This window comes from Ranitomeya imitator, chromosome 6 (genome assembly GCF_032444005.1).
Source record: "Ranitomeya imitator isolate aRanImi1 chromosome 6, aRanImi1.pri, whole genome shotgun sequence".
Lineage (NCBI taxonomy): Eukaryota > Metazoa > Chordata > Amphibia > Anura > Dendrobatidae > Ranitomeya > Ranitomeya imitator.
The window spans coordinates 164846800-164859079 of NC_091287.1; the positions used below are offsets into that span (position 1 = coordinate 164846800).

Here is a 12280-nt window from a genome sequence, read left to right on the forward strand (position 1 = left end):
ACCACACTAGAGGTAGCCGTGGATTGCGCCTAACGCTCCCTATGCAACTCGGCACAGCCTGAGAAACTAGCTAGACCTGAAGACAGAAAAATAAGCCTACCTTGCCTCAGAGAAATTCCCCAAAGGAAAAGGCAGCCCCCCACATATAATGACTGTGAGTAAGATGAAAACACAAACACAGAGATGAAATAGATTTAGCAAAGTGAGGCCCGACTTACTGAATAGACCGAGGATAGGAAAGATAGCTTTGCGGTCAACACAAAAACCTACAAACAACCACGCAGAGGGGCAAAAAGACCCTCCGCACCGACTAACGGTACGGAGGTGCTCCCTCTGCATCTCAGAGCTTCCAGCAAGCAAGAAAAACCAAAATAGCAAGCTGGACAGAAAATATAGCAACAAAAGGTAACACAAGCAGAACTTAGCTTATGCTGAGCAGACAGGCCACAGGAACGATCCAGGAGGAAGCAAGACCAATACTAGAACATAGACTGGAGGCCAGGATCAAAGCACTAGGTGGAGTTAAATAGAGCAGCACCTAACGACTTAACCTCATCACCTGAGGAAGGAAACTCAGAAGCCGCAGTACCACTCGTGACCACAGGAGGGAGCTTGATCACAGAATTCACAACAGTGCAGGATCCTTTAGCCCTTGCCAGTTGTCAATGTTCCTTGTGAAGTGTTGGATCACTTTCTGGCTTTTCCTGCTTGCTGCCAAATTCAGCAAAGATAAGTGTTTGGTTTTTGTATCTGTGGCACACTGCTGTGTGCTTGTTTCAGTTTTATTCCTGCTCTGATTGTAGGATTCACTGGAGTTGCAGATTTACACTCCTACATCTTTTAGTTAGATGTAGGAAGTTTTTTATATATTCTGCTGTGGATGTTTTGAAGGGTTTTAATACTGACCGCACAGAACTCTGTCCTATCCTGTCCTATCTAGCTAGAGTGGCCTCCTGTGCTAAATCCTGTTTTTCTGCCTGTGTATGTTTTTTCCTCTCCGACTCACCGCCAATATTTGTGGGGGGCTGTCTATCCTTTGGGGATTTTCTCTGAGGCAAGATAGTATTCCAATTTCCATCTTTAGGGGTATTTAGTCCTCCGGCTGTGACGAGGTGTCTAGGTGTGTTAGGTATACTCCACGGCTACTTCTAGTTGCGGTGTTAAGTTCAGGATTGCGGTCAGTATAGTGGCCATCTTCTCCAGTGAGAGTTCTCATGCAGCTCCAAGGTCACCGGATCATAACAGTGGCTCTGTGCTGTATACTACGTGACTGGGCAATATACTACGTCACTGGGCAATATACTACTTGGCTGGACAATATACTACATGACTGGGCAATATACTACATGGCTGGGCTATATACTACGTGGCTGGGCAATATACTACGTCACTGGGTAATATACTACATTGCTGGGCAATATACTTCGTCGCTGGGCAATATAGTACATCGCTGGGCAATATATTACGTGGGCTGGGCAATATACTACGTCGCTGGGCAATATGCTACGTCACTGGGTAATATACTACGTCGCTGGGCAATATATTACGTGGACATGCATATTCTAGAATACCCGATGCGTTAGAATCGGGCCACTATCTAGTGTATAATGTCAGTGGTGATTACTGTATTACCTGTAGTCTGACACTATACACTGTATGCTTTGTAGAGAGTTCCTGTGTATAATAGAACTTATGGAAATATTAGCATTGCGTTTTTTTATTAATGATCCGTATTATAGTATTCGGCCGTATGTGGTGGTAATATGTGGTCTGGTCATGGTGTGGTGGTATTTGTTCCTTTTTTGTGGTATTATTCGGTCACTATGTGGTGTTAATATGAGGTCTGGACATGGTGTGGCGCTATTTGTTCCTTCTCCGTGGTATTATTCGGCCACTATATGGTGGCAATATGTGGTCTGGAACGTGGTGTGGAGGTATTTGTCCCTGGTATTTGGTAATATTCAATCACTATGTGATGGTAATATGTGTTCTGGTCTGGTCATGGTGTGATGGTACTTGTCTCTTGAGTGAGGTATTATTCAGTCACTATGTGGTGGTAATATGTGGTCTGGCCATAGTGTGACGGTATTAGTCCCATGTACGTGGTATTATTCGGTCAAAATTTGGTGGTAATATGTGGTCTGGTCATGGTTTGGCAGCATTTCTTCCCTGTATGCGGTATTATTGTTCACTTTAAAAAATGTATATGACACATGTCCTTATATATACAGCTCTGGCAAAAATTAAGAGACCACTGCAAAATGTTCAGTGTGTAAAATGTAAATTGTTCTTTTAGTCTATAAACTTCTGACAACATGTCTCCCAATTTCCAAGCAATACATTTTGTATTTTTTTCCTGACAAAGAAAAGTGGTCAAAATTGAAAAAAAACAAGTGGTTTCAGACCTCAAATAATGCAAATAAAACAAGTTCATAATCATTTAGAAACAACAATACTAATGTTTTAACTCAGGAAGAGTTCAGAAATCAATATTCTATGGAATAACCATGATTTTTATTCACAGCTTTCATGCGCCTTGGTATGCTTTCCACCAGTCTTTCACACTGTTTCTGGCACAAAAATGTAAGCAGTTCTTCTTTGTTGGATGGCTTGTGACTATACATCATCCTCTTTATTACATTCCAGAGGATTTCAATGGGGTTCAGTTCTGGAGATTGGGCTGCCCATGACAGGGTTTTGATGTGGTGGTCTCTTAATTTTTGCCAAAGCTGTATACCTTTAAAGAGTATTGGATATTTTAAGAAATGTTTAATAGGTTAGCATAGAGTAGGCCCTGCCAAAAGAGTCTACCTTCTCGTGGTAGCGGCTTAAAAAATCTTTTGGCCAAAACAAAAGCTGATGGTTTATGTATGTGATATAGTGTTAGAAGGGAACTGTTAATGTATGATTGGTGAGGACATGGTTCAGAAGTGGAGTTTTTCCAATGGTGGGCGGTGGGACTGTGGAAGGTTCGAAGGGTGGAAGTGGTGGAACTGTAGTTGAGACTGGGTGGAATCTCAAGTGGGCCCGAAAATGTTGCCAATATGGGTCCCTGAAATTCCTGGTGGCAGCCTTGTGTTCACTACTTGGACAGCCCCTTCTTAAATACTATATTACAGTGTCAATTATTAATATCAGATATTCACCTCCCACACTAGCAGCAATACATTAATGCAGGCTCCAGTGTGGAAAGTGAGTATCTGTTATTTTACACTGGGGAATACAGAATTTAAGGAATTGTCTGAGTCCATGTTACATGCATACCAGCATATATTCCAATTCATTTTCTTAGGTTTTTGTTTCAGGCTGTTGCAGTCTGTGCCTCTCTTTTCTTTGAGCTGAACATCACATTTATATAGCTCCCCATGGCAGGGTGTCCATTAATCAGGGCCTTGGTCCTACTCGGCCCTTATTCACACTTACTGTATGACATTTAACATATTGTAAGGTTCTAATGTTAAAGGTTAGGACTGTCCGGAATAGGATTAACTTTAAGTGGTGGGATCGCTTTTATGTTTTTTTAACAAAAGTATGTTAACTAAGTACTCTATGTTACTTCCATGTACTATTGCTATTTATTTATTTACTGCAGATAATTTGCCTATTTTGTTTATACCTTAGGTTTTGTCTGGCTGCAATCAAGCAGGCAGGCTCCATTTCACATTGCCCATGGTTTGGACAGCATGAATATAGTGACACGTTTTCTTTAATTGTGCTAGTACTTGATTTACAAACAAAGAACAAGACACATATTTCCAGTCTTACACTAAAATAAGTCCAACCTGGGTCACTGGGTATGAACTCCATCAGCCTTAAGAGGTTACGAAATCTCCATGACTACACAACAGTGAAAGAAGAACCAAAACGTTTCTGTAATTCTATATTTTCTATACTACCATAATACTATATAATGGTTCCATGTGACTTTGAAATGATCATATTACATGAAAAAAATCATCTTATTAAGTTTATATGCTGTTTCATTCATCTACCAGTAAATAAAGTTTGCCTAGCACAGTAATGCACTATGCAGACCAACTCTCCCGGGCATGTCCACTATGTATTCGACACATGTTAATAAGACATTTCCCAACATTCACCCGGTGTTTATCTACAACCAGGATATTACAATCCCAAATCAGTTTTGTGAAAACAAATCTAAGCCCTTAACACATCTAGGATTCAGTGGACCTGCTTGTCGGTTCACTGTTGAGCTGATCCAGGAAATATACCAGATGTTCTTAACGTTACTTGTGCCTGTGTCCAACACACTATCCAACAAAAACGAGTTTGCTCCAAACATACAAAGTAGCTGCCCCATTGCCTTCTTAGAAATGCCAGTTTTTCTTAGCAATAGATCAACATTTTCAGTAGGAGACCATATCTCATATAAATCAGACTCTTGTCTTGTTTTTTCACTTTTCAAAATATATTTACATGATGTCAGAAATGCCTCCAATCCAATAACTGATTCTATGTACGGTGCAGATATTGGGCAGCAGCAGGCTTAAAATACATGAGAAACCTCATTACGTAACCAATTACCAAAGTCCAATCGTATATATATATGTCTAAAAAATTGCCTGAGGAAAAAATTTGCTATACTAAAGTGCCAATGCATATACCGTATATTACCGGCTGTCAGAGTAACCTATAAGGCTTATATGGTGATGTATAATTGTTTTAGTCAATAATAAATATAGCCACAACACCATATGTTGCATAGCACCTGGGTTATACCATATACCGTTTTTGCAAAAATTGCCAGGCATAAGATAGCATAATTGAAAGAGAATAGTTACCTCTGCACACTCTCACAGAATCAGTGATAAACCCCTACGCGCGTTTCGATAAGTTCTTCTTCCGGGGACGTATGTTAAGGAGGGAAACTGAGGGTCTATTTAAATAAGTTTCCAGCCAATCATTGTACTAGTATCCCGATCGCCACATGTGTAAACGAGATGACCGACGTTATATCCGATGCGTCAATGAATGGTGATGCAATATTTAGTGCCACGTTGCCTGGTTACCCCAACCGCCTCAAAGCAACTCACTGTTCTCGGACGCTTGCGATTACCTAGTGTGCAGCTGCGGAAGTGAGGCAAGGTGACGTGAGTGCCGTGTCGCCTAGCAACCAGAACGCTCTCAGCAATTTGTAGTGCCGCATTACCTGGTGACCCCAGCCGCCTCATAGTAACTCGATGTACTCAGAAGTGTGCCTTTACATAGTGCGCAGCTGCAGAAGTAAAGCGAGGTGACGCGAGTGCCGCATCACCAACAACCGGAACGCTCACCGGAAGTAAAGCGAGGTGACGTGATTATACAATGCCGCGTTACCTAGCAACCGGGACGCTCTTGGCGGATGAAGCAGTCTCATGGTCATTCGGTCTCACTGAAAAAGCCATACTGTATACTACGCTGCTGCTAAATAAGAAAAATCATTACCCTCACAGCACATAACAGGAATTTGCGAAATCTCGTACATAGAATCAGTTATTGGATTGGAGGCATTTCTGACATCATGTAAATATATTTTGAAAAGTGAAAAAAATAATTTATCTTACTTATCATTAATAAATTTCTATTTTTGAACTAAACATTCTGTGGCTTGGTTAATAACTCGTCAGGCCTTTTGGTTATAGAATTAGATCAATGTATGATTTTTGAGTGTACGATCTATGTGGTTTTTTTTTACAGTTATAGCTTTATGTATGACTTTTTTTGCCCTTTGGTGGTATAATGGTTGTAAAATATAACCATTCTATACTAACTGTAGGTGTGTTTATCTAGTTTGGTAAACAGCAGAGATACAGTGCAAAGAAAAATCTAGAATAGACATATCATACGAAAATGGCATTACAATCTATAACAGTCTGTTTCCTGAATGTACGCCACTGCTCCAAGCATGGAGACTATACTGTCCTACCTCTGCCTGCCCCATACACAATAAGTAGTGTTGTTCATGCAGTCCTATTGAAATGGGGGACTCCAGGCTCCCATTCTTAGGATTAGTGAGAGTCCCATTGGGGGGGTGGGGGGCACCCTGATCAGCATCTTATCACCTATCTTATGGATTGGTGATAAATTGTTAGGTAGTCTAACATTTTTACATCCATTTTAATTTGATTCTAATTTGAATCCAGCATTACCTGGTTTTAAGTTTGACCAACAGAAAATGTACAATTTATGCCATCTTGACACTGGATGGCACAGTATTACTTGGGTAAGGTCATTTATATTATTTTCTGGTATGCAAAGATTGACTTAATCATAATTTCATAAATAAAAAGTTGTAACAACACTTAGTATGGACGACTTATTCATACCTGCTTTGGTAGTCACTTTTAGAAGGTAGCCATCGAGGTCAACGTGAAAGTGAGGTGTTTCATATGGAAGTGAAATCCGTGTTCCATTCCACTTGACTGTTAGATGCTGATGAAGACTAATAGTGCTTCCTCCCATTACTAGATCTACTGCCTTTGTCCATGAGAAAGAATGTGTCCGTCGAGCATCATTTTTTACTAAAACTTCAAAAGATGAGGTAGAAGATGAGCAGTCCCTGGTCAAGACATACTGACAAGTTCCTTGAAAGTTGAATGTTCGTCCATCAAAGGTATTGTAGTGGGGATCTCCAAATACAGTACATACCCCAGGTTCTGCAATATATGTAAATTATAATTAATATACACTTTCAATATAACATTGGTGGCTATGATCAATAACTTAATGCCAGATATTTGTAATAACAAAAATATTGGGAAGCTAGTAGGACCAAGGCTAATTTAAAATGGGTAACCTAGATAGACCTTACTTGCTTTAGGTTAGTTGCTGCACAATGCAACACATTTTATTGACATCTCCTCACTTATAATATAGTATATAAGGTGGTTTGTGAAAGTATTCACCCCCTTGGCATTTATTATGTCCGGCTACCTCACAACCTGGAATTTCACTTTTTTTGTGAGGTTTTGCATCAGTTCATATAAAGAACATGCCTACAGCTGTGAACATTTGGGTTTCTTGTTATTGTGGAGCAAACAATAGGACAAATAATTGAAAATCTTAGTATGCATAACTATTCACCCCCCTAAAGTTAGTACTTTGTAGAGCCTTCTTTTGTGACAATTACAGCTGCAATTTACTTTGGATAAGTCTCTATGAGCTTTCCACATCTTGCCACTAGGAGTTTTGCACATTCCTCAAGGCAAAATTGCTCCAGTCCTTCAAAGTAGATTGTTTCTTCTGGTGAACATCAGTCTTCAAGTTTGACCACAGATTCTCACTTCGATTAAGGTCGGGGCTTTCACTTGGACACTCCATAACATTTACATATTTCCCATTAAACCAATTGAGTGCTGTTTTAGCAATATGCCTTGTGTCATTGTCTTATTGGAAGGTGAACATCCATCCCAGTATCAAATCACTAACAGTCTGAAACAGATTTTGCTCTATAATATACCTGTATTTTGCACCATCTTTCTTCCCCTCACCTTGCACCATTTCCACTGTCCTTGCTACCGAAAAACATCCCCATGGCATGATATTGCTACCACCATGTTTCACTGTGGGGATGGTGTTCTTGGCGTGATGAGGTGAGTTGGTTTAGAGCCAAACATAGCATTTAATATGATGGCCAAAAAGTTCAATTTTTGTCTCATCTGACCACAGAACCTTCCTCTATTTATTTGGAGAGCCTCCCACACGACTTTTAGCAAAGTCAAAATGAGCCTTACAGTTTTTGTGTGCAAGTAAAGGCTTTTTTCTGCCCACTCTTCCAGAAAGGCCACCTCTAAGGAATGTATGGCTTATTGTGGTTGCATGAGCAGATACTCCAGTCTCTGTTTGGGAATTCTGCAACTCTGTCAGGGTTAACTTTGGTCTCTGTGCTGCCTCTCTGATTAATGCCCTCGTGTCCGGGCTGAGAGTTTTGATGGGCGGCCCTATCTTGGCAGGATTGTTGTGGCACATGTTCTTTCCATTTCTTGATAATGGATTTGACGGTGCTCCGGGGGATCATCAGAGATTGAGATATTTTTTTATAACCCAAACCTGACTTGTACTTCTCAACTTTGTCCCTGGCTTGTTTCAACATATCCTTGGTCTTAATGATGTTGTTTGGTTAGTGGTGCCTCTTGCCTAATGATATTGCAGCCTCTGTGGCCTTTAAGAAAAGGTGTGCATATACTGACATACCATGTGACAGACTGCACACAAGTGGACGTTCTTTCACTAAGCATGTGACTTAGGAAAGTAATTGCTTGCACCAGAAATTTTTAATGGTTTAATCGCGCAAGGGGTGAATACATGTGCACATGTAACAAAATACATTAAAAGCCAAGAGGATGAATACTTTTGCAAGCCACTGTAGCTGCCAAAACATACAGACTTACAGTTGACCAATGACAATGGCAGATGATTCTAAAATAACGCTATAGTCATATCAGATAGAGTATGTAGTGTTTGCATCCTTTAGGCAGGTATTCATCATTCAGTATGCCTTTTTTATTTTACTGCATATGAACACGTAGCCTGTTGGACTACAAGATTGCCAACCTGCATTTTTTTCTAGACAAGTTATACAAAGATCATGAACAGTAAACATACTAAGATGAGAGCTTTCTACACCATTGCCTTTGCATGGTTTTGAGAACCATCAAGGTGTAACAATTGCTATTGCAGAGGATGTGACTGCGGCGCACATCCAGTTGAAAAATATCGTGGAGCAGAGTTTCCCCATAATACTCATACTTGCTACCAACCTACCAGAGACCAGCAGCTGATGTGAGGCCAATGTAGGTGTTAGGGGCAGATATACAATTGGTGCAACCTGTGCAGTCTCAAAAAGTAAGGGGCCGCTCCTTCACCTCTAAAGTAGCATGCAGCTTCTGTCTCAGACACATAAACAGGTGCATAAATAAGACCTACTGGACTGCAAAGGGCCCATGAACTATTCATGCACAGGCTTCCTCTTCTGTCTGTGTCCACCCTTGGTAGGAAGTGCAGTGTTACGCTACCTTTGCTGGGCACTGAAGGAAGAAAGAGCCGCTGCTCGTCATTGGAGTTGTAACAGGTGAGAAACATATTTGTTTTTTGTACTTCCTATATAAAGAAGATCACTTTTGGGGACATTATAAGTATTTGCAAGATAAGTGTACGTGGTCAGAATTGGGAGACATTATAAGTATATGGGAGCCAGAATAGGAGACATTATAAGACTGTAGGAGCCAGGATTGCCTTATATCATAACTACAGTATATATAGAGGCCAGAGTGGGAATATTATATGTGAATGCCAGAAATGATAAGTGTGAGGAAGCCAGCATAAGAGTATATTATAAATATAAAGGAGGACAGAATGGGAGACATTATAAGTGTATAGAGGCCAGAATGGGAGATATTATAAGTGTGCGGGGGGGGGGGGCAGAATGGGGACATTATAAAGTGTATATAGGGCACAGAGTGGGGACATTATAAGTGAATGGAGTATACCATAAGAGTATGGGTACCAAATTTATATTTAATTTTAGAAAACCATTGAATCCATGGTGCTGTTCATGAGAAGGGTATACATATAAGATACAAATATAAAATTAGGTGTATACACTAACAATGACAGATTGGAACAGAGGAGTGAGGACCCTGCCCTTTCGGGCTTACATAAGGATAACGGGAAACGAGACAGTAGGTTAGGAAGTTGCAGCAGCTTTGGTGGTAGTGAGATGGCAGAGGGTCATTACATGCTGTAAAGAAGAAGTGGGTTTTCAAGTTCCGTCTGAAAGTTCCGAGTGTGGGGGATAGTCGGATGTGTTGAGGCATAGAATTTCAGAGGATGGGGATTCTTGAGAAAAGTATTGGAGGCGATTGGACGAGGATTGTTGAGTGTGGAGGAGAGAAGAGGCTCTTGGGAGTACCAGAGGTTACATGCTGGAAGACAGAATAGTTCAGAGATATCCGGAAGTATACAGCTTTTTAGGTTAGCGTGAGTGGTTTGAACTGGATACATTTGGGAATTGGGAGCCAATGTAGGTATTTGCAGAGGAGTAGCATGGAGAAAGATGGATTACTTGAGCAACAGAGTTAAGGATGGACTGGAGAAGTACGAGAATGTTAACCGGGAGGCTACAGAGGAGGATATTGCAGTAATCGAGGCTGGAGAAGATGAGGGCATTCACTAAGATTTTAGCAGATTCAGGGTTGAAAACAGGATAGATTCTGGAAAACTGTTTGAGTTGGAGATGGCAGGAGGTGACAAGAGCTTGGATGTGCAGTTTGAAGGACAGAGCAGGAAAATTAGGAGATATAGGAAAGATGGTGAGTTCAGTTTTGTCCTCTAGTAGTTTTAGGAAGTGAGAGGAGAAGAAGTGGGATATGGCTGATATGCAAATCGCCTCTTCAGAAGAAAAGTGGACTTGAACTCTAAAGGGACACCCCAAAACACCATGATGGCAAATTGAGATTCTGATTTGGCTTTTGTCTTAAGTCACTTTTTAAGGCTCGTTAAAGGTCAACAGTGACTTGTAGAAATTCTGCTTTCAATTGATGGTGCTATAGAGTTCAAGTCCTCTTCCTCTCTGAAGAGGCAATTTGCATATTAAATTTCCCAGAAGAGCATGGCACAGCGAATAAGCCTTCTAACCTTGGCATGCCAAAGTTGGTATGTCACTCTCCACAAGGAGAAATGTTACCCCTTAGATCTCAGTCCAGAGCCTGTCACCTAACCAAATCAGGTCTCATACTTTGCACTGATGAAGGCGAATCCCCCGAAACACCATGTCTGCAAATTGAGATTCTGATTTGGCTTTTGTCCTAAGTCACATTTCAAGGATTGCTAAAGGGTCAATAGTGACTTATATGAATGCTGTTTCAGGGGGGCATTATAGAGTTCAATCCTCTTCATCTCTCAAGAGGCAATTTGTATATTAAATTTTCCAAAGGAGCATTGCATGGCAAATAAGTGTCCTTAACTTGACTGCCAGTAAGTCACGCTCCACAAGGAGAAATGTTATTCCTTAGATATGGCTCATAGACACCCTGGGATTCTGGACAGAAGAGAGGTTATGTCTGGGCCAAAGAGGTAGATCTAAGTGTCGTAAGCATATAGATGGCAATGGAAGCGAAGGGACTTTATGAGCTGTTCCATGCCAAAGGTATAGATTGAAAAGAGTAGAGGTCCAAGGACAGAGCCTTGAGGGACACCTGTTGTGGATTCTGTTTTTGGGCTCCCTCTGGTGGTTACAGATGGTACTGGGTGACTTGTGTTCTCTGCGGTCTCTGGTGTCCACCTGTTCTATCAGGATATGGGAGTTTCCTATTTAACCTGGCTTTCTTGTCATTTCCTCGCCGGCTATCAATGTAATCAGTGTGTCTTGTTACCTCTGCTTCCCGCTTCTGTATTCTTCAGGACAAGCTAAGTTTTTGATTTTCCTGTTCCACGTTTTGCTTAATTTTTGTCTTAGTCCAGCTTGCAGATATGTGATTCCTTTTTGCTGGTTGCTCTAGTGGGCTGATATTACTCCTCATGTTCCATGAGTTGGAACATGAGTTCAAGTAATTTCAGGATGGTTTTTTGTAGGGTTTTTCGCTGACCGCGCAGTTCACTTTTGTATCCTCTGCTATCTAGCTTTAGCGGGCCTCATTTTGCTGAATCTGTTTTCATAACTACGTATGTGCTTTCCTCTCATTTCACCATCATTACATGTGGGGGGCTGCTATTTCTGTGGGGTGTTTCTCTGGAGGCAAGAGAGGTCTGTGTTTCTTCTAATAGGGAAAGTTAGTTCTTCGGCTGGCGCGAGACGTCTAGAATCATCGTAGGCACGTTCCCCGGCTACAGCTAGTTGTGTGTTGAGGTTCAGGATCGCGGTCAGCTCAGTTTCCATCACCCTAGAGCTTGTTTTATTTTTTGTGCTTGTCCTTTTGTGATCCCCTGCCATTGGGATCATGACAGTATAGCCGGACGAAAAAGTGGTAATCGTATTGGCTGAAGTAGGAGGAAAAGTAGTCTGAGGAAGTTTTTTTTTTTTTTTTTTTTTTTCCCCTCAGAGTTTGCTGCATAGCCTTAATTGCAGCCTGGCTGCGTCTTACCTCCTCTTAATCCTTGAATGGCTCTGACCTCAGCTGTTTATCATGGACGTCCAGAGTTTGGCTTCCAGCCTGAATAATCTTGCTGCTAAGGTTCAAAATATACAAGATTTTGTTGTACATGCTCCTATGTCTGAACCTAGAATTCCTATCCCAGAGTTTTTTTCTGGAGATAGATCTAGTTTTCTGAATTTTAGGAACAA

The 12280-nt window shown here is 41.1% G+C and overlaps 1 protein-coding gene across 1 annotated transcript in view; it reads right to left on the reverse strand.

Annotated features, from left to right (window-relative positions):
- The window catches only part of BMPER (BMP binding endothelial regulator), a 398089-nt gene that overhangs the window by 135491 nt on the left and 250318 nt on the right, over nucleotides 1-12280 (reverse strand). Inside the window, exon 12 of the mRNA XM_069730267.1 lies at nucleotides 6327-6656. Coding sequence (XP_069586368.1) covers nucleotides 6327-6656 — 330 coding nt within the window. The remainder of the gene's footprint in view (nucleotides 1-6326; nucleotides 6657-12280) is intronic.